The sequence below is a fragment of the Macrobrachium nipponense genome, chromosome 1 (genome assembly GCF_015104395.2).
Source record: "Macrobrachium nipponense isolate FS-2020 chromosome 1, ASM1510439v2, whole genome shotgun sequence".
NCBI classification, from domain to species: domain Eukaryota; kingdom Metazoa; phylum Arthropoda; class Malacostraca; order Decapoda; family Palaemonidae; genus Macrobrachium; species Macrobrachium nipponense.
The window spans coordinates 64,758,903-64,781,873 of record NC_087200.1 but is presented as its reverse complement, the minus strand read 5'-3'; the positions used below and the strand labels follow the sequence as shown (position 1 = coordinate 64,781,873).

At 46.2% G+C, this 22,971-nt stretch overlaps 1 protein-coding gene across 1 annotated transcript in view; it reads right to left on the bottom strand.

The window, feature by feature from the left end:
* Positions 1 to 22,971, bottom strand: part of LOC135219368 (uncharacterized) — a 54,076-nt gene that overhangs the window by 15,081 nt on the left and 16,024 nt on the right. The window contains exons 2-3 of the mRNA XM_064256080.1: positions 21,073 to 21,197; positions 19,341 to 19,450 (exon numbers count right to left, since the gene is read on the bottom strand). Of these exons, the coding sequence (XP_064112150.1) occupies positions 19,341 to 19,450; positions 21,073 to 21,197 (235 nt within the window). The remainder of the gene's footprint in view (positions 1 to 19,340; positions 19,451 to 21,072; positions 21,198 to 22,971) is intronic.

Here is a 22,971-nt window from a genome sequence, read left to right as displayed (position 1 = left end):
CTGAAGCTTCCTTTGGTATCCAGATGTTGAGATGTCACATGTGGGTCTTCGATGAAATGACAAATTTTCTAAGACAATTTGTATTTTTCATAGCTACAAACCTCAGGTCTTAATATTAGGGTTTTCATCGCCTCGCTCAGATGCTTAATTTTCTTCCACAGTCACACCCCATGATGATAGAGTTTATGTGCCTGTGTCTCCTTCCTTTTCTTCCATCAACTCATCATTGAAAGTATCAGGAGGCCCTCAGGCTGATTTAATGTGTAAGGTTGCCCCCTCTTCCTCGGGGGTTTAATTTGCTTCCAGGAAGGAGGAGGCTATTTCATCAGTTTCTTCTGTTTCAGGTTCGGAGGCGTCCAAAACAGCATCGCCCTGGGCGTAGCTTGGGCTACGGGGTTCACCCTCCTTGGAGGGTTTGCTGACTCATTTCATGGATGCTTGCCTCCCCTCTCAGGCCTCCCCAGCTCTACCTCCTTCCCCTGGCCTTCTCTACGTTGGTGCCCGCGGTCAGCCATTTTGTATCATTCCACCAGTGAGGCCTGACACTATCTCAGGTTAGGGGGAGGCCGTGATATCTCTTTCAGCGTCGCTGGTGATGTCATTCCCAGTTCCATCCGTGACGTCACTCTCAGTTTTCTCAGTGTTGTCTCTCCCTGCTACGTCGGCATCATTGGTGAGGGCTGCTACGCTGCCTCGCTCCTCTGTTTCATCATCGTTTGCTCCTGTGACATCATCGCTGCCATCCATGACGTATCCTCTTCCTTCCATGTCGTCTGCGTCCTCTCTTGCGGATCCATCCAAGGCTTTATGTCAGGCGGTTCTTAAGAGATTGCATCGCATCCCCACCTCTCCTGCCAATGGGGGTGTGTAAGGAAGGAGTGCTGCCATCTTCCCCTCCATCATCCCCATCTCCGCCGTGAGTGTGTTGCAACCTCGCAAGTACGTGCGCATGTTGGTGATTTATCTGCTACTTCTACTCAGGTGCCTATTCGTTGTTGTAAGGATCTTAAGGCGCCTGTGAAAAGATCGAAAGTTGTGAATACAGAAGTGGTGCAGCCAGGGTGTTCGCCTTTCCCTCCCATTGATGCTGTTCGGGGTTCAACTCCAAGGAATTCTGTTCTGTGTCAAGAGTTCGAGATGCTTCTCCGTCGCACGTATGTGCGCCTGCTCCGTACGGACGTGTACGTGGACACATACATGAGTCATTTATTGCAAGTGTTCATATTAGTATTCCTAGTCTGATTATCATTGGTTTGTTGCAGGAGTTGGTGCATAGCCCCAGTCCGGACAGGTCTTTGGTGTCTGTGTTGGCTGGCACTTCAGGTTCTTTGGCTGCTGGGTCTGCAGTTTGTTTGCATGAGACAGGAGTGTTGGATAAGCCTACATCTTCTTCTCGTCGTCAGTCTCCATTGGCGGAGCAAGAGGAAGGAGACACACAAGAGTTTTTGTCTTCCTTTATTGTTCCTCAACCAAAGGAGTAGGTACTCCTTTACAGACAGTCTCGGTTATTGGTAAAACAGTTTTATGGTGCTGCCAATTTTCACTGTTTTCGGCGCTGATATACAGTGGGCCCCCCATATTCGCGTTCTCCGGATTCGCGGACTCACTGATTCGCGGATTTCTCCCTGGACCATATCTACCCATAATTTGCAGGGAATTTGTCTATTCGCAGGGTTTTTCGACAATAAATAATCACTAATTAGTGTATTTTGATGTTATTTTTATGGCTAAATACATTTTTATGATACAAAAATGATTTACTAATTTTAAAATATTAATATTGATCAATACAGGCAGTCCCTGGGTTACGACGGGTTCGGGTTACGACATTCCGAGGTCAAGGCGCTTCTCAATTGTATTCATCAAACATTATTTCCAGGGTTACGACACATATTCCAGGGTTACAATGCCTACAACACTCATCTGGAAGATGAAATATGACACCAAAAATGCAAAATAATCAATATTTGAAGATTTTTTTGATGAAAAATGCAATAAGAATGCAGTTTACATAGTTTTCAATGCACCCAAAGCCTTAAAAGTAAGGTTTACTTAGGATTTTTTACGATGTTCTGGCTTACGACGATTTTCGGCTTAGGACGTGTCTCAAGAACGGAACCCCTGTCGTGACCCGGGGACTGCCTGTACTGTATTAGTAAGTTTAATAAGATTAAATTATATCACATAATAACAATAATAATTCTCTCTCTCTTTCAGAGATGTATGTTTTTTGTAGAAATAAATGATTTACTAATTTTCAAATATTAATACAGTGGACCCCCCGTATTCGCGTTCTCCAGATTCGCGGACTCACACATTCGCGGATTTCTCTCGGGAACGTTTCCCTGCATTATTCGCGGAAAATTCGCGCATTCGCGGTATTTTTCTATGATAAATATCCACAAATTCCTGGTTTTTTTATGAATTTCATCATAAAATGCACTTTTTGTGATAAAACTATTAAAAAAACCATGTAGGAAAATTTTTAGTGGGGTTTTCTTGAGTTTTAACTAACAAAATAGGCTGTTTTTAGCATTTTTATAAGGGTTCCAAACATTCGCGGGTTCTAACTATTCACGGGGGGGTCTGGTACGCATCCCCCGCGAATACGGGGGGACCACTGTATTTATGTAAAGAGCAATCAATTCATTAAAGAAAATACTAAAGTGAATAAGTAAGATTTTAGTTTATAAATTTAAAAAAATATGTAAGAATGAAGGAAATCCCAGTCTTCACACATCGTTCTTTCAAACTCCAGGTCCAAGCTGAGGTCCAACAGCTGTTAAATATGATATTGTTAAACTACAATAAAGTTTTGTACATACTTACCTGGCAGATATATACTTAGCTATAGTCTCCGACGTTCCCGACAGAATTTCAAATCTCGCGGCACACGCGAACAGGTAGGTCAGGTGGTCTACCTTACCCGCCGCTGGGTGGCGGATGTACGAACCACTCCCGTAAGCTTGTCAGATTTTTCTCTTCCACCTGTCTCCTGAGGGGAGAGGCTGGGTGGGCCATTAATCGTATATATCTGCCAGGTAAGTATGTACAAAACTTTATTGTAGTTTAACAATATCATTTTTGTACATGAAATTCCCCGACAGATATATACTTAGCTGATTGGCACCCTTGGTGGAGGGTAAGAGACAGCTAAATAATACAAGTAAAACGGGAAACAACTAATAATGTTGTAGGATATAAAAACCTTGGTTCTCACCTTTTCAGGATGAAGACTTCATAGATACTATCTCTGAGTCTGCATTGCCTGGTAGAGCTACAGCTAGGACGTGACCTGATGCTGAAAGACTCTCGGATCTACCACTGGGATATGTGATCCCCTATTGTGGTAGAATCCAAGTCGGATCCTGTTAGAGGGACCTTGTCCGCTTACTAACAGATCCTTACCACTACCTCTGCAAGGAGCCAAAACCCACCAGACCACCTAACCAAAATACAAAAGGGTTAATATTACGACAAAAAAGAGGTGCCTCCTGCAACCTCTTTCAGACAACAAAAAACAACAATATAAAATATAGGGTAACATATGTTTACACAGGATAAGTTTCAGCTCCCTGCCCCAGCACCGAATCCGCCGATACGAAAGGACCCAAGGCGAAGCATTTATCATATGTGATTTTTACATCACGTAGGTAGTGGTTTGCGAAAACCGATGGCATCTCCAAAAAGTCGCCTCCATCAAGTTCCGCACAGACATATTTTTTCTGAATGCAAGCGAAGTTGCGATGGCTCTACCTCGTGAGCTTTCACTTTCAGTAGTTTAAAATGTTCTTCCTTACAAGCAACATGTGCCTCTGTAATAAGGCTTCTCAGAAAAAAGGAAAAAAGAGCATTCTTCGACATGGGCCGAGTGGGGTCCTTTACAGAGCACCAAAGCACATCTTGATTAGCCTTAAGTTGTTCCTTCCTCTTAAGGAAATACTTCATAATTCTATAGGGCAAAGAGTTCTTTCAGGCTCTTCCCCTACTAGAAAAGATAAACTACGAACTTCAAAAGCTCCTGGGCCAAGGCCGTGATGGGTTTTCATTCTTGCAAGGAAATTTGGAAGAAACGAACACCACCATAGAATCTTCCTTAAAACCCTACATTGCCCTCGATAGCTTGGAGCTCACTCACTCTCTTAGCTGTAGCTAGGGCCAAAAGGAAGATAGCCTTCTTCGTCAGATCCTTGAAAGAGGCTAAGCTAGGAGGTTCGAATCTAGACGATCCAAGGAATTGTAGAACTACGTCTAGATTCCAGTTTGGTACCACATGAGGACGCTTAATGGTTTTCAAAATGATCTAATAAGATCATGCAAGTCCTTATCATCGGATATCTTTAAGCCTCTATGCCGAAATACCGCCGCCAACATACTGCGGTATCCCTTAATAGTTGACACAACCAGATGACATTCTTCTTTGAGGAAAATAAGGAAATCCGCCAATTGGGTACTGGAAGAGGAAATGTTCTCCCTCTTGCAACCAACGTCTGAAGACATCCCACTTTGACTGGTATACACGCAAGGTGGAAGGTCTCCTCGCTCTTGCGATTGCTTTAGCAGCTGTTGCTGAAAAGCCTTCGCTCTGACCAAACTTTGGACAGTCTGAAGCCAGTCAGACTGAGAGCGAGGAGATTTTTGTGGGTACCTGTCGAAGTGGGGTTGTCTGAGTAGATCCCGCTTGGAAGGTCCACCAACCATTCCAGTACCTCTGTGAACCATTCTTGGGCCGGCCAAAAGGGAGCGATTAAGGTCATTCTCGTTGAATCGGACTCTACGAACTTCTTGATGGTTAGCCCCAGGATCTTGAAGGGGGGAAAGCAAAGCGTAGACGTCGAGTCCGTTCCAGTCTAGAATGAAGAAGAGCATCTATTGCTAATGCCTGTGGATCCGATATCGGAGAGCAGTAAGGATCCAGCCTCTTGTTCTTTGACGTGGCAAAGAGGTCTATGTGTGGCCTTGCCCCATAACTTCCACTGGCTCTGGCATACATCCAGATGAAGGGTCCACTCTGTGGGAAGGACCTGATCTTTCCTGCTGAGGAGATCTGCTCTTACATTCCTTTCTCCTGCACAAACCTGGTGAGAAGCTTGCTTCCTCTTTCTTCTGCCCACAGAAGAAGGTCTCTTGCTGTCTCGTACAGGGAGAAGGAATGCGTCCCCCCCGTGTTTCCTCCCGATATATGCCAGAGCTGTAGTGTTGTCCGCGTTGAACCTGCACTACCGATCTTCTGACTTTGGGCTCGAAAGCCTTCAGAGCCAACCACACAGCCATCAACTCCTTTCTGTGATGTGCCAGGATACCTGGTACCCCACCCAGGTACCTGACACTTCGCTGGTTCCCAGAGTTGCCCCCCACCCCGTGTCCGACGCGTCGGAGACAACACAGGTTGGGGGTCTGGGATTGAAGAGACAGTCCCTTTGCAAAGAGGTTGGGATCTGTCCACCATAAGAGATGTTTCCTGATAACCTGGATAACGACAGGGAGAAACGTCAAATCCTGAGAACGACGACTCCAATTCCGATGAAGAAAGAATTGGAGCAGTCTCAGGTGCAACCTTCCTAGGGAAACGAATTGCTCCAGCGAGGAGAGGCGTCCCCAGCAGACTCATCCACTCCCTCACTGTGCATACTTCTTCCCTCCCTAAGAAGGTTGTTACTCTCTCGAATCCTCGGGCTATCCTTTCCTGAGAGGGAAAAGCCCGAAAACTCAGAGAGTTCATCTGTATCCCGAGATACACACACTCTTGCTCGGGTAATCAGTGACGACTTCTTGAATTTGACGAGAAGTCCCAAAGCCTTCGTCAATTCTAAAGTTACTTGTAAGTCCTTCAAACAACGATCTTCTGAATTGGCCCTTATTAGCCAATCGTCGAGGTACATGGATATCCTCACCCCTTTCAAATGAAGCCATTGATCCACATTCCTCAAATCCCCGTGAACACTTGAGGGGCCGTCGACGAGGAGGGCCGAAACACAGAACCCTGAACTGAAAAATTTTCCCCCCCATCATGAATCTGAGAAACTTCCTCGAGGAAGGATGGATCGGTACGTGGAAGTAAGCGTCCTGTAAATCCAAGGAAACCATCCAGTCCCTGGACGAAGTGCTGCCAGCACTGATGAAGGCGTTTCCATCGTGAACTTCTTCTTTTCTACGAAGAAGTTTCAGGGCGCTTACATCCAAACACCTTGGTCTCCATCCCCCTGAGGACTTCTGAACTAGGAAAAGGCGGTTGTAGAAGCCCGCATGAATGATGGTCTGTCACTAGTTCGATAGCCCCCTTCTCCAGCATCTGATCTACTGCTAGATGGAGAGCTTGATTCATGATGGTCTCTGTACCTGGCCGTCAGTTCCCTTGGGATGGTCGTCAAGGGAGGTCTTTACGACGAAAGGGATGTAGGTAACCTCTCCTCAAAATAGAAAGGGTCCAAGGATCCGCCCCTTTTTGGGCCCAGACTTCTGCAAACTCTAAGAGTCTGGCGCCACCGTTGTTTGAAGGACTTGCAATTATTGGGGGCTTTAACAGACTTGGCGAAAGTCGTACCCCTTCTTGAAGGTCTACGACCTCTAAACGTAGAGGTTCTTGATGAAGACGCCCCTCGAAAGGGTTCTCGAACACTTGCCTTTTCCTTCTTAGCCTTGGTAGGGAAGGAAGGGCGAGGTTTTCTTGCTGACTGTGCCAAAAGGTCCTGGGTGGCTTTGGCCGAAAGTGATCTCGAAATGTCCTGCACTCGATGTTTAGGGAACAACTGAGAGACAGAGGAGCAAACAGCAAAGAAGACCTCTGGGCATGGGAGGACAGACTTCGTTAAGAAGGAACAATAAACCGACCTCTTCTTCACGATCCCGGCCCCATACAGGGAGGCGATTTCACTCGCTCCGTCTCTTACCGACTTGTCCATACAAGACAAAACACACTAAGAGATCTTCTGGCGAAATGACTCTGGCACTTCAATTTTACTGGCTAGGACTCCCAACGACCAATCAAGGAAGTAAATTAAATACTTCTAGCACTCTAAACATGCCTTTGAGCATGTGATCCAATTCAATTCATTGCCCAAGTTGTCTTAGCAGAGTTAAGGGCAGTTCTCCTTGTCAAATTCTACCAGCGCCGAAAATCCGAATCAGCCGAAGACGGTAGACCCAATCCTAAGGACTTTTTCCTGTTTCGTACCAGAAACCACCGCGCGTCCTGATAACTTCGAAGGAGGAAAAGCGAACATGTGTTTTCCCCGCTTCTTCTTTGAAGCCATCCAGGAACCAAAAACTCCTCAGTGCCTTCTTCATTGAAAGAGTTGGCTTCATCCTCACACAAGAAGAACTCTTCGCTGTCTTCGCTGTTGAAAAAAGTGAGTGAGGAGAAGGAGGAGCCGTAGGAGAAAGGGAATACCCCAAAAACTTGCAAAAGTAGCTCTGTAAGCTTCTTGTAAGAAGACACAGCAGCAGAAGTGTTCGGTTCCTCATCCGAACCTTCTAGGACGTCTTGTCGAGGCGAGAGCGGAAGATCCTTAGGTGACGAAGGGATCCTAGTAGGAGTTGAGCGAGAGGTTGGAGAACGCCCTCTCTTAGAAGAGTTCACATCCACTGGAGAACGATGAGAAGATCTGGGATGTCTACGATGAGACTCCCTCTTCGAGGTAGACGGAATCTCAGACGAAGGAGAGGTAGGGCTCCTACTCCGAGAATCCTCGGAAAATATCCACAGGGCGCTTACGAGGAGGCGAGCGCCTACTATACTCTTTGCGCCTATCCCGAGGCGAGCGGCTGCCAGGAGAAGAGCGCCTATCGAGAGCAGAGCGCTTGCGCGGCTCTCCATACCTGTCCAGTTGTGTACGATCAACGGAAGTTCGACTGGAAGGCGAAATGCGCCTACTAGGAGAAGGCTGCTGCGAGACTCTTGACGTCTAACAAGAGGGTAACATTCAGGAGAAGGGCGCTTCAAAGCTAACGAAGCGCTACTTGGAGAAGGGACGCTTCCGAGATTCCTGTGCCTACCAAGAGACAAAACGGTCAGGAGAAGTGCGCCTAGAAGCGGGAGAGCGCCCTACACGGAGAAGGGCGCTTGAAAGACTCTTGTTGTCTGCCCCGAGGAGAATAATCAGGAGTATGACGCCTTAAAAGAGACGAGCGCCTACTAGGAGATCGATGTGCAGTAGGCTCTTGGCGCCTACCTTTCGGGGAGCGGCTAACAGCAGGCCCGTCTATCATGCACACGACTCCTACCAGACTCTGATGCCTGTCAGGAGAGAAGTCACGATCCGACACTCGAGGAGAGTGACATCTGGAAGAAGAACGCCCTACTTGTATAAGGGCGCCTTCTAGAATCTGAGGCTGCTGAGAGAAGTCTCACGCGAGGGAGTTGAAGAAATAGCGTGATGAGCAGGTGCAGTGCGCTTACCGAAAGCGGAATCCAATCTGGAGAAAAAAACTTCTTTTCTCCATAGAGCGTCCTACCGATGTTTGGCGCCTTGAAGTCGAAAGAGAGCCAGGCGAGCGAGGGCGCTCACGCGAGCCCCCTACCTTCATACGAAACCTCCCCATATGAAGGAGAACGCCTAAAAAGAGGAGAGAACGATCCTCTGAAGAGCGGCGCCTAGATCTCTTGATCGGAAGAGAAACGTCCTTCTTCCTACGTGATCTAACTGCTAGAGAGTCTGCTAGCGCCGTGATCTGAGCTTGAAGTCCCGCGAGTACTCTCGTAGGAGAATCTTGTTGTTCTTCCTCGGAAGCAGGCGCCGAGCGCGGAGCGCGAGGAAGAGAACGATCACAGGATTTCTTGGGGTTTCTTCGCCTCCACCGACGATTCTTCCGGGGAAAACCTCCGGACTAGAAGACCAAAGACTGCATGGAGCCTTCCTTCCAAGCCCTCTTCAACAAGGGCGCGACGCATCCGGAGAGTTCCAACCTCTCTTCGGAGAGGGAGACGACGAAGAGGAGAAGCTTGGCGTAGTAGCTCCTTTTTCTGTAGCGATCCGAGGCAGCCTGGGGCGTACTTCAGGATCTGCCGAGGGGACGCCTGACCGGTGGGGGTTCTCCCTAGCCCTCTTCGCGCTTTCGACTTTCCTACTCCACTGGGAACTGGGAGTCTGGAAGAGGTCTAGGCCTAGAGGCACTAAGGAGCCGGTCAGACGCACCCTCCACAAACACTGGGACACTGCACTGATCACTAACACTCTCCTTACCTTCCAACTGACGAATCTTCTGATCCATAGAAACGAATCGTGGCTCTCAGAGCTGCCGCCTCCGGAAGGCGAATCTTCGGCTTCGGTGCGGGGAGCAGGGGCTGCAACTTGGGAAGAAGGTTCTAATTCTACGTTAGTATTAGGATCCACATCCAACTCACTCATTCTAGATCTACTAGAACTTCTAGAGGAAGCCTTACGCACTCTATCACGTTCCAACTTCCTAACATAAGAAGAGAGAGCCTTATATTCTCTTCATTCAATCCCTTACATTCACTACGAGGGTTAGCAAAAGAACATTCATTCCCCCTGCATTTCATGCAAACCGTGTGGGGGTCTACCGAAGCTTCGGCAACCTCACCTTACATCCTTCATTCACGCAAACCCTAAACAAAACCGAAGTTTTAAGTTTTTAACTACTGAATCTAGGTCAGACATCGTTAAGAAAAATCCAAATCAAAATCAACCGGTCCACAATCAGCGTATGCCAAGCCAAACAAAGCGAATACGTCACCAAAAAGAAGTCCAAATTAACTCCAGGCAAGCGAGAATCGAAAAACTATCGAGAGGAACCGACAACAGTTGTTATCGTTCCCGCGACAGAGAAAAATCTGACAAGCTTACGGGAGTGGTTCGTACATCCGCCACCCAGCGGCGGGTAAGGTAGACCACCTGACCTACCTGTCGCGTGTGCCGCGAGATTTGAAATTCTGTCGGGAACGTCGGAGACTATAGCTAAGTATATATCTGTCAGGGAAGTTCATGTACAAAAATGACAATTTGTCCAAAATTGCATTTTTCCTAACTATACAAACCTGAGGTCCTTTTACAATAGGAAGGTACTAGCGGCAGCTGGATAGGTCGTAAGCTTTCGAACAAGGGGTTCGGTAGTTAACTGCTTGTCCGACAGGTGCGCGCGCGCGACTGGGAGGTAAACAAATCACTTTTGCTTTTGGCCCAAGCAAAAACTGCAGAGTGAGGGGTGGCATGAGGTGGGACTATGTGTAAAAGGACCTCAGGTTTGTATAGTTAGGAAAAATGCAATTTTGGACAAATTGTCATTTGTTCCGACACGGCATACAAACCTTCGGTCCTTTTACAATAGGAAGACTCACTTCTTGGTGGGAGGAATCTGAGTCTTTTGTGAACAGACTGGTGTTCGCCCAACCTTGGAATGCCTCCTGGTCGTAAGAGCGAGGGAGGGATCCAAGCCTCTGTCCGATTGATCGGGGTGTGCACCGCAGGATCAATGGTCAGACCTCTGGACCAAGTACTAAGAGAGAGGCAAGCGTATCTCTTCGTACCAGCAAACAAGAACAAGTTCCTATTTGCAAGAGGCAACATAAAAGTTATGGTTTGGTCTCTTGTTGCATCCACTTCCCCCCCCTTGTAGGAGGAAGTGGTGGATATTCGCTCCCATCCCTAGTGAAAGGGAGGGATAGGATGGGGCTCTGTCGAGTAGCTCACCGGCATCTCGTCCTTATTCAGCAAGGTGATGACCGTATCCCTCTACCCACAGGTAGAGGAGGAGAAAAAGATAGGAAGAGAAGCCAGTCACTCTCTCATTCACTTATCTATTCTTACAGTCACACCAGGACTCGATGCTGTTCAGCTTGCTAGGGTCTGGGTTAGCTACACAACGTGTTGAGCAGCCACCACGGGTCCCAGGAAACGATCCAAGGACCTGTGGGCAATATCCAAAAGGTAGAAGGAGGTGCCAGTGGTCTGGTTGTACCAGACCCCTGCCTTCAGTACCTGCGCCACGGAGAAGTTCTTGTGTAACTCGAGGGAGTGTACTTCTAGGTCATCTTGGTGCTGATGAAGAGTCTTCAACACTCAGCCTGGGATGTCGAGTTACTTCAGAAAGCGCGGTCGCGCTTTCACAGGACAAAGCAGCATCTCCTTCGCATCGAAGGCGGCGGTGAAGTCCATTAGGGAGGGGATTGTGAAGGACTCTAACCGATCGTCAGGAACCGAAGGGTTCTGAGTCTTCGCTACGAAGTCGGTACGAAATCGAGCGTCACGAATCCCCATCCCCTGGATGCTTGACTTCGCAGGAAAAGTCATGCAATTACCTTAGAGGAAAAGAAGGGAATGGTCGTATGACCTATCCCCTCTTCTCGACTTCGTGATGTCCTGTACCCATACTGGTCTATCCGTCTGCAGCGAAGTGTCTCACATTCTCCTATCCCCAAGCAGTGAAGTTCTTCTTCTCGGTAGTGGATAGGACACCGACACTCAATGGTGGGTGTCGATGGTATGGGTACTGTGACAAGTGATTAAAACGAAGTAATGATTGCTTTGTAACAACCGAACTAAGTCAACAGCGTAGTTCGTACTGACTCGGGCGCTCTGACAGCTGCCGACTGACTGCGTTTGGAAGGAGGCAAGTTGTCCAAGCATCCGAGCAAGTCACGTGACCTTCGCCTTAAAAGGGTTATGCCAATAGACTAAACAAATAATTTGTTCGTCACCGATGCCAGAAGGCGAGGTGATGATTCTCTTAAGGCATGTGCCCAACAGGCGAAAGTCAATTGCCTTCTAGAGACCGAGGTCCCTGAATGGCAAGATATCTCATAGTATAGTTGATTCTCAGCTAAGGAGAAACAACACTAAGTGTCGTTGAAGACGAAGGTGTACAGAAAAACAAGCAACCTACGTCTTCACAGCTGAACCGAGAGAAGGATTCTCAAGATTCTGAACCTGTGCTACAAAGACTGAGAACGCTAACCGCTATTCATTGCTGTCCGGTGAGGATCGTAGTTGCAATAAAAGCGGAGCGCTTTTCAGTAATGAAGAGACAGGGGAATACTGCCTGAAGAACTGCTTCTCATGGGCTGAACATTTGGAAGTAGAGCTGTCAGGTCGGAGAGTAGGCGATGTCTTCTGACACATCTGTTTAATTCGGGGCGAGCAATGATAATTGCACACCTACGAATACGAGATATTTTGAAGACAAACTCAGATGTCTGCAAAATCATTCGCATTATCGCGGTGCGATGCAGCGGGAGACTAGTACAGACTTCTGTTACCGTGCGGTAAACAGAAAGATGAAGAGTCGAAGAGATATCTCTGTGAAAAAATTCTCGCAATGTCGAGGCGATGAAATCGAGCGTCACAGCAGTAGATGGTCCTTCATTATTGCGAGAATCCCCGTTAATCAGAGACCTAAGTCCATGAGTTGTTGGGCAGAGATACGGTTCGGTAGTCAATCAAACCAGGGGAGACGAGAGAGACGTAACCGACCGTGCATCTCCGAGGACCTAGCTGATACTGAGCTGCTATCAGGCAGTTCAATACGCAGTAGCTCTCGGTGACTCGTCATCCTGAGTTGCCAGGTAAATCCATTATTCCACGAAGGAATGCGTTCGGCTAGAACCGTCGAGCATAAAGAATACGCTCGAGCAATTATATTTAAACGAAACGGATTTTCGGTAAATACAAAAGCTGATTTGGTGTTGTCATGGACAATACCAAGTATCTAAAATCGAAACTGATAACTGCTTGGGAGGTTGCAGGCAACCCCGAGTTGCAGTTCAATTAAGATACAATTCGTCTCGGTCACAAACCGTAGAGTTAACTACGGTATGCGCCTACCCCCGGACAACTTCAACTGTTAAAAGAATCATGTCGCGAGGGGTAATATACATAGTATATTTGTAGGTTTCTGTACCACGACCTCCATCCTAAATTCTTTCCTCTCGAGGAATGAGAATAAGGATTGGAGATCGACCGCCTTCGTTCTCTAGTCAAGAGAGTGAAGGAGAAGTCTTTCCCAAAGGAAAGCTTCAATGGTGAACAGAATACCGAAGACGATAGTTCAAGCCAAAACTGGAAGTTCCCGTCCGTTCTTCTCTATTACCAGGTTAATCGCCTACTGTGAGATACTCTTCTTTCAGCAGCAGTCTTCTTCCAAATGCTAGAAATTACAGGAATTCGAGCATAAGCGAGGTTCCCGATTATCGTGTAACAATTATCGGGGATTCTCGCTCACTTCGGACCGTGGTCTCGCTTAAGTTGTTTGGAATCGTAGAAACTCAAACACTCTGAGTGCGCTAGAAATTCCGTAGAATTCTAAGCACTCTGCGAAACCCCCACCGAATTCGTCAAACGATATCGGCTGGTGGTCCTCCCGATTCCCGTAGGAATCGAGAAAGGGGCAGGATCCCTCCTCAACGACCGGGGCTTACGTCAGGTAGGACCCGAAGGTCCCCCCGGCCCCCCGGTAGCGCAGCCCCTAACGTGGGATCTTACAGAGAAATCTTCTGTAGGATCCCTCCCCTTTCCCTCGTAGCCGTAAGGAGAGAGGGAATGGGGGAGGAATTGGATACTGGCGCCTCGCCTTCCCAGCGGAACTAGCAGTTGGAGAAGTAAAGGAGCAGCCATCGCCTTACGGCGATGGCCTCTCAGAGCCTGGGACGTATCGTCAGGAGAAAACGTTTTCCCGAGGAGGGTTACGAACTCATAACTGTAGGTAAGGGGTCTGCCGCCACTGTGAACGTCGTCTGGGTGGGCTGATCGACACCTGACAGGAGAGAGCCGATACCGTCCTCCGACTCATTCCAGTCCTCGTCGAGGTCGAAACCTCTCAGGAGGACCGAAGGGTTATTCAAATACGGTGTCCGAAGACACGTAGAAAACGCCTCTGTCGCAGTAGAGGAGGTGGAAGTAGCTTGTTCGACAGGCCAGAACTGAGAGAGCCTTCTTGTCCGGAGACGATGAGACTACCTGGTTCAACACAGTCGGCAAGCTCCGATCGCGGCAGACCCACCGTCGATTTGGGGTTCCCTCTCGGGCCCCAAAACGACTCGAGCCGAGACGTGACTCTGCTGGTGGGAGCGGCGATCCTTCCCCGAGGTCGTTGTGCTGACGAATCAGCGCCATAACCTCGGCAAAGTTCCTTTGGATCTCGGAAGTCACAGCATCTTGCAGAGTAGGGACCGTTAAGCCCTTCGAACAGAGCATATTCCGAGAACTTCCTCCTAAGAAGGGGGAACAGCGACAGCCCTCTCGGTCTTCTCCATCCACTTGCGCATACGTCCTGGCCGGTCCAAGAACTGTGCCTGGCACGTAGGGCGTCGTGGTGGGATCATGAGGGGCGCACGTCACGATCACTCCTCAATACCTCGCTCCTCCCGGTTGTAACCCGAGGAGGTTGAAGGTACGGAGAGGCAGACCTGACGCTCCCTCCTCGCTCGCTGGCAGAACCAGTGGGCTTGGAGGGCTGCGGCGATCGTCAAACCCCGCGGTGGCGATCGAGCTGCAGGCCTGGTCGAACCGTCTCGCTGTGGAGAACGGCTGGACTGAGCACAGCGGCCCCGATCTCGAGTGTCAGAAGAGCTGGTGCTGGTTGCCGTACCCGATCGCTCTCTGTGAGAGCGACGGTCAGGCGACCTGAGGCTCCACTGTCACAGTGAGACCGGTGCTTGTCCTCACGGCACGTCACGTCGCTGGTTCCAGCCGTGGCTGGCACCGGCGGAACGGGAGGACCTCTTCCCAGCCTCAGCCCGTGGCCGGTCGTGGTGGACCGTCACGCCCCGGGTAGCCAGCTGGTCGCCGCGAGAGCGAGAGCTGGTCTGGTGAGAGTCGCGTGAGCGGCTGTCACCAGTCTTCCGCCCCGTGCCGTGAACCTGACGCTGAGCGGGCTCAGAGGTCTGGTTCCTGGCTGCACGGTCGCTGGTAGGCGACCGTACACTCGGTACCTCCCGCGAACGAGAGGCCGAGACGGACCCTGATGCAGTGGCAGAACCACTGACACCAGGCGAGGAAGTACCGGTGTTAGCCGGTACCCCTCTGGTCCCCGTAGTCTTCTTCCTTGCGGAAGAAGAGACGGGCCCCACTCCCGAAGGAGCAGGAGGACCAGCGGAAGGAACCCTCCCGTCCCACCGAGGTGAGATGGGTCCCGAGAAGTCGAAGGGGAAGAGGCGGCAGCCGACGACGATGAAGAAGATGAAGACGACGACGACAACACCTTCCTCCTCTTCTTCGTCAGCTTCCTCAGGACAGACGTAAGATCTGTTATCCAGGGCGGAGCCGGGGCTGCTGTAGCCGAAGCCACAGGGCCCGGACGCACCTGTACAGACAGACCAAAGTCTGGGGTAGTACACCACGAACAGGACGACGTCAGCAGGTATGGGCATCTCAGGAACAGCAGGCACAGCCAGCACAGCATCGGTAGGGACAGCCAGCGCAGCAACGGCAGGGACAGCCAGTGCAGCAACGGCAGGGACAGCCAGCGCAGCAACGGCAGGGACAGCCAGCGCAGCAACTGCATGGACAGTCAGCCCAGAATCGGCAGGTACGGCAGGCAGCACCGGAAACACAGGAAGTGTAGCAGCAGCCAGCAACATCCTGGTACCGGCGGCAGGTCCAGGGGCGAGCTCTAGGGCAGCGGAAGTGTGGTCGCGGCAGCGCGGCAACCACGAGCGGCGGCGGCACGCCCCCCTCTCGGTACGGCGAACGGCACTTCACAGCGGCTGTAGGCAAGATGTTACCACGTGAGGCGAGTACACCAGGTTGAGGAGGGACGTCGTCACCTGGAGCGTGGTCACCACTCCATGGGTGACCGCAGTAGGCCCAGACATAGAACCGCAGCCCCTGAGACTAGCACGCCCTGCAAATGGAAGGACGCCCATACTCACCAAGGTCCACCCTCGTGGCAGTAGCACCTGCGGAATAACAGTAGTAGTGATTAGTGGGGGGAAGTCCCCTCGCGCGGGGGGGTGAGCCCACACCGAACGAGTGGAAGACCCCACCCGAATACAATTGTATATTGGGCACCGAGCGCCCTCTGCGCTCGACGGATCGGGCGAGGAGAACCCCGACCCCACATCCCCCCCCGAAGGGGAAGGGCCATCTGTGGGGAAGCTGATCTGTGAGCTGAGCGTCTCGTTCCCCACCCCCGCACAGCACCCATGTACCCAACAATAATAATAAGAGCCCGAGAGCAATCGTGCCCTCGGCCCGAATGCAAGGGCATAAGGATCAAATCCCTGACTGAGCGGAACTTGAACCAAATAAATATTGATGCAATCAATAATAAAAGGAATAAAATGAAAAAGAATCTTGCATTACGATTCACTTCACAATGAATAAGGGCTCGGATCGAGCGCATTTGCGCCCTCGGTACCGAGCGCAAGGGTAAAAGGATCCATTCCCGATTATGAACGGAAAACCTTGATCCATAATGAATTGATGCAATCAAAATATATATGAAAATGAAAAAGAATACTGCGCTTGCGATTTCACTTCATACAAAATAAAAAGGGGAAGGATCAATTCCCGGGAAATAGCGGAAACCTTGATCCAAGTAAATAATGCAATCTCAAAAAAATATGAAAATGAAAAAGAACTGCACTTGCGATTTCACTTCATTCAAATAAAAAGGGGAAAGGATCAATTTCCGGGTGAGAGCGGAAACTGATCCAAAATGAGTATTGCTACAATCAAAATAAATATATGAAAATGAAAAAGAATACTGTACTTGCGATTCCATTCATACAGAATAAGTTTTTCGTGCGAGCGCAATTAAGTTTGCAACGCTACGGTCAAAAAAAAAAAAAAATAAATGAAAAGGGCCACTTACTTACGATTTTCATCACACATTTTCAACCAAAATATAAGTCGAGCGAGCCTTCCGCTCGGCAACGAGCATACAGGTCACTAAATGAGGCACTTACTTACGATTTTCATCTACATTTTTCAACCAGGGAAATATCTGGAGGAGCGCTTCTCCCCCGCCTCGCACCGAGATTACACAATACGAGGATCATTCTGGGGATGAATTCCCGCACTTCGGCACTTCGTCCCGGCAACTCGGTATCGGGAGGGCGTGGAAAAACCAAGATCCTTAATTCACAATTGAATTCAATGGAAATAAAGATGAAATGATTGTACTTACAATTCAGTTTCACTAGATAAATAGAAAAAGAAAAACACAACCATGCGAAAGCAACGACGATGAAGCGGGCAGAGAGCGATGATACACGTCTACACGCCAGCAGGCCGAAAGCAAAAGTGGTTTGTTTACCTCCCAGTCGCGCGCGCGAGCGCTGTCGGACAAGCAGTTAACTACCGAACCCCTTGTTCGAAAGCTTACGACCTATCCAGCTGCCGCTAGTACCTTCCTATTGTAAAAGGACCGAAGGTTTGTATGCCGTGTCGGAACAAATATCAAGTAATGTGACAGGAGGGGAGGGAGTGTTCTCTCTCTCTCTCTCTCTCTCTCTCTCTCTCTCTCTCTCTCTCTCTCTCTCTCTCTCTCTCTTACAGAGATATATGTTTTTTATATGATAAATAAATGATTTACTTATTTTCAGATATCAATATTAATGTAAACAGCAATAATATCAATTCATTAAAGAAAGTACTTAATGTAAACAGCAATAATATCAATTCATTAAAGAAAGTACTTAATGTAAACAGCAATAATATCAATTCATTAAAGAAAATACTAAAGTGAATTAGCAAGATTTTAGTTTATATATAAAAATATTATGCAAGAATGAAAAAAAATAAATTCTACCCCGCATCTTGTCTTTGAACTCTAGTTAGCCAAGCTGAGATGGCTGAGGTCCAACAGCTGTCAAATATATCAAATAATGTGACAGGAGGGGGAGTGTGTTGCCCTCACCAGATAATGATATTAATTTCATTAAATTACATAAGGATAACTCTCTCTCTCTCCACACGAGATAACGTATGTCACAATGGTAAATTTTGCCCTCTGTTTGGGCTGGAAGTGTATGTTTAAGTATTTCTTTAAAGGCATTACTACATTTTAATATACAGGTAGTGCTAGTTTTCAAATAATATTAAGTTTAATGAGATTAAACAAAAACAATAACACTCTCTCTCTCTCTCTCTCTCTCTCACTTACATATGTTTATTTGTTTTGTAGTATAAATAAATTATTTACCTTATAACTAATTTTCAAATATTAATAAGATTAATAAAAAAAATAGCGATTCCCAGTCTTTTTATCCATTTGGATGAAGGTGGGCAGGGGAGTAAATGGCAGTTCGATATACGAATTGACAGAGGGGAAGGAGTTGGAGTCTAGGAGTTATTCTCTCTCTCTCTCTCTCTCTTTCTCTCTCTCTCTCTCTCCCTCTATATTATCTCTGTCTCAGAAATAATTCATAATAATTTAACTCTTGATGGTCAGATATACAATGTTGCCATTCAATGGTCTCTCTCTCTCTCTCTCTCTCTCTCTCTCTCTCTCTCTCTCTCTCTCTCTCTCTCTCTCTCTCGCTCTCTCTCTCTCTCTCTCTCTCTAGTAAAATGTTTATGATGACTTTGAAATGATAATAATATAACCTCAAAAACTAATACAGTAATGGGTTAGTAATTTTGGGTATTTTTGAAGTAGGATGTTATTTAAGGTATACATTTGGTATCTGAACTTTCAAGATAGGCAGTTATAATCATTTTTAGTGGTGGTTTTAACTATTCCCGGGGGTGCCTGGTACACATCCCCCACGAATATGGGGAGAACACTGTACTATACCTAACAGAGGCCCCATTGACCAGTTATTGGCACCAATAAGTGCCAAAAAATCACAGATTTTTGGTTACCAGCAATTTTTGGTTATCACCAAGCCGTCAGCATGGAATCCCCACCAATAACCAGACGAGGACTGACTATATTAAGACAAAGGCATAAAACTTTATAAAAATAAAGATATGGTTCAGGTAGGCAAGTGCTCAGGACTTCCATACACCCTTACTCACTAGACACATTTTAACAACCTCGTTACCAAGCTCAAACACCCAAACCAGTTTTTGCCTGAAAATACTCCTCCATTTGGACAAAGTTTTCTATATACTGTACTTCATTGGAACAAACACATTGGTAATGGTTTGTCTTATGTTTGTCCTAGTTTCATTTGTGGTTTTAGTTCAATTAACACCTGTTCTGATCATACTGTATGACTGTGATGGCATTGCCATTCAATCTAAAGTCTACAGAAAAGGACCCAATGGAGTTCTAGATGGTGCTGAATCAAAAAGAAATGGTACTCCATGGGTATTACCTGGGATAAAAACACACGCCAGCAAGCAAACAGAACAAATATTTTCTTTTAAGTAATAATAATGCAATTAGGTATACATGTCAAGGTGAAAATTTTATGTTGTAAAACAAAACATACTTACACAGAAATGCGGGAGAGAAATTTCTCAACATTTTCTTCTAATGTAGAATCACATACTAGCAGTTCAATAATCTGATTGTTTGTTTTATCCTCAATCAACTTATCTGTAATCTAAAAAAAGAAAAAATCCTATTATTTTCTAATACAATGAAAAGTATTTCTTTTTCATCACAACCAATTACTTTTAGACAGACTTGCATGCATCCACATAAACTCTGACATTCCTAAGAAGAAGACAAGACCATCAAATTCCAGCAGACGGTCAAGGTAGCAGGGCGCTACTTTCTCTCTACTAGCAGACATGATCACTTTTTATGTCTACAGCACTGTAAATACCAAGCAAACTGTGCTCCTACAGTATTAATTTTTCTTGAACATACACATTACATAGTTACTATTTACAGTCATAAAAATTAAACATTTACATAGTCACTATTTTACAGTCATAAAATTGAAATATTTAAAGCACTACCAAACTTATTTTTCAATGGAAGAACTCCATTAAGAATGCAGTTTCTTTATTTTTTTTATAGATAATGTTTCAACATTGGTCCTAGGGTTCAGCAAGTTCCTACTTTCATCAGTTCCTGGCTACTGTATGGATTACGACTTCCTGTGGATCACCTACTGTGTTCATTGTTTTGCTGAACTCTCCTCAATTTTATGTACTTTTAGAAAATAAGGTCCAGGTTTGTTTTTAGCTTCAAGTGCATCAAATTTTGCTCTGCGGAGTTTCCCACAACTTTGTCAAAGTCTACTTTAGAGAGCTGTCTCATAAATCTGGACTTTTATTGCATTGGTCCTGTGGAGTCTTCAGGTCAAGCATCATTTGCCCTGGCTCAGTTAATTTTCTAGGGTATATTTACTGTACCTTACTGAAGATTTTAAGACATATGTTTAACATATTGTCAGCCAAATCCATAGACAGAAAAAAATTATAATAACAAGGAACCAGTCTGAACTTGAACTTCTGTTTCCAAATCACATTCACTCAGCCATTGGCTTCCCAAGTGCTGCAGCTGACAAACTGCTATGCATCAAAGTTCAGCTCTACTAAATCCCACTTAGTCTCAATAGTAAATTCATGTCTTTATCAAAACTATTTATATCTTGTGAAAACAGCAAAAATTTGTTTTTCCCATTACAAAACCTATCAATTTACACAGATGGCCCTCCTCTCAGCCAAAGCTTTTTTTGGGAAGTCCAGACAAAACAGGAAAAAAGTTACCATTAATGGTGTCACTGGGTGTTCTCAATGCATGACTAGTCACAGGAAGTGTTCTCATTTATACTATTAAGTGTCTCTGAGTGCTGACCATACAGAGAGGCCATGTAAGCTGATGGGTTAGTATTATAGAATTTTTTTTTCTTTTTTTGCAAACCATATTTTTACATTACTGAAAATGTAAACATCCACCATAAAAAAAATAGATCTAATTCAATTTCAATTTTGTAAATAAATGTACTTATTCCTGTTAAGGTTACTGTCTTGTTCACATAGTAGTATTTATTTTCAACCACTACAAGAATCCAAACTTTCCTACTGGTACAGTAGTTCATCACTCAACAGTCATGTACTTTTCAGTCATAGTCAAGGTACGAATTTCAGCAAAAAAAGAGAGAAAGAGATCACATGTACAAAGGCTATACTTAGTAAAATAAATAAAAAAAATATTCATCCAAGAAGAAAATTCTCCAAATATTTTTTTTAAACAAATAAAGCATACAATTACCTGCTCTGCTAAAGCTGGATTTAGATATCGCACTTTGGTAAGCAAATGGCCTCTTAAAACATCTCTCGTTTCTGGAAGAGGCTCTGAATCCATCACAGAAGATCCAATTTCCTTAATGTGAAGTTCTGAAGTAGAGAACAGGAAAACTCAGTTAGCACAAAAACACACTGAAACTCTTTATGGTAACAAAGCTATTTATGGTACTTTACAAAACTACTGAAATACAAGGATGGATTCCATGATGCTTCTGAAAATTCTGATTCTGATCAGCCTATAGTAAGGTTTACTGAATGCTTTCAAAGTGATTCCACTTACTTGGTAAGCAAGGACCTACCTAAATAAATATGATATTGTTATGTTACAATAAGTTTCATACATACTTACCTGGCAGATATATACATAGCTAAGACTCCGTCGTCCCCGACAGAAATTCAAATTTCGCGCCACTCGCTACAGGTAGGTCAGGTGATCTACCGGCCTGCCCTGGGCGGCAGGACTAGGAACCATCCCCGTTTTCTATCATATTTTCTCTCTTCCACCTTTCTCCTGCGGGGAGGCTGGGTGGGCCTTTAATTGTATATATCTGCCAGGTAAGTATGTATGAAACTTTATTGTAACATAACAATATCATTTTCATACAATCAACTTACCTGTCAGATATATACATAGCTGATTGGCACCTTCGGTGGAGGGTAAGGAGACAGCTTCTATATGGAATAGACAGGTAAACAACATATGTTGTAGGTATAAATAAAACCTTGGTTCCTACCTGATAGGTGGTAGACTTCGTGGGTGTTTGCCCAGTAGTCTGCATCACCTCAAGAAACTTTAGCGAGATATATGATCTATGGCCAAGAGTTCTTGTGGGTCTGCCGATGGGGTCTTACCCACTTACTCGGCAGAGCCTAAAAGGACTTTGTCAATGGGTGCTGATCCACTTATATGACAATGACACCTTATGAAGGAGCACACAACCAATCCCGACCACCTGATCCTAACCATATGTTTAGAACTAAGGATTGTTACGAGTTATCCCCCGAAACTCGTCACAACAACCGTAACTCAAAACCACTACGCACACATACATAATTTTCAAAAAAAAAATTATACTCAACTAATTGGATATGACAAGAATTCTCTTACTGAACAACATAGACGGCCGCCCGTGCTAGCCTAAGTCCTCCATTGTTCGAAGAGACTCTCGACCATATCCAAAAAGAAGAAAAGTATATACCATTTAAGGATTGGTGTCGGCTCCCGTTACCCAGAATCGTATCCGCCGATACGACGACCTAGAGAAAAACACTTTCTCATATGTCACAACGCACGTCTTTCAAGTAATGAGATGCAAATACTGAGTTGCATCTCCAAAATGTCGTATCTATGATGTTTTTAAGCGACATATTCTTATGAAACGAGAGAGACGTCGCTATAGCTCTCACTTCATGAGCTTTTACTCTCAATAGTTGTGTAACTGTTCGTCAGGACAGGCCGTTATGAGCGTCTGTAATGACGTTTCTTACAAAGAATGCCAGCGCATTCTTGGACATCAGTCTTGTGGGGTCTTTTACCGCGCACCAAAGACCTTGTCTAGAGCCTCCCATTTGATGCTTTCTCTGAAGGTAGAACTTCAGAGCTCTAACAGGGCATAGAGACCTCTCTGCTTCTCTGCCTACGAGACTCGACATGCCTTTGACTTCGAATGACTTAGGCAGGGATTCGTAGGATTCTCGTTTTTTTTCGCTAAAACAGGGTCTTAAACGAGCAAATCGCTGAGTCTCCCTTGAATCCTACTTTATCCTGCAGAGCATGCAATTCACTAATTCTCTTTGCCGTAGCTAAAGATAATAGGAATAGGCATTTTCTGGTAATGTCTCTAAACGATGCCCGATGAGGAGG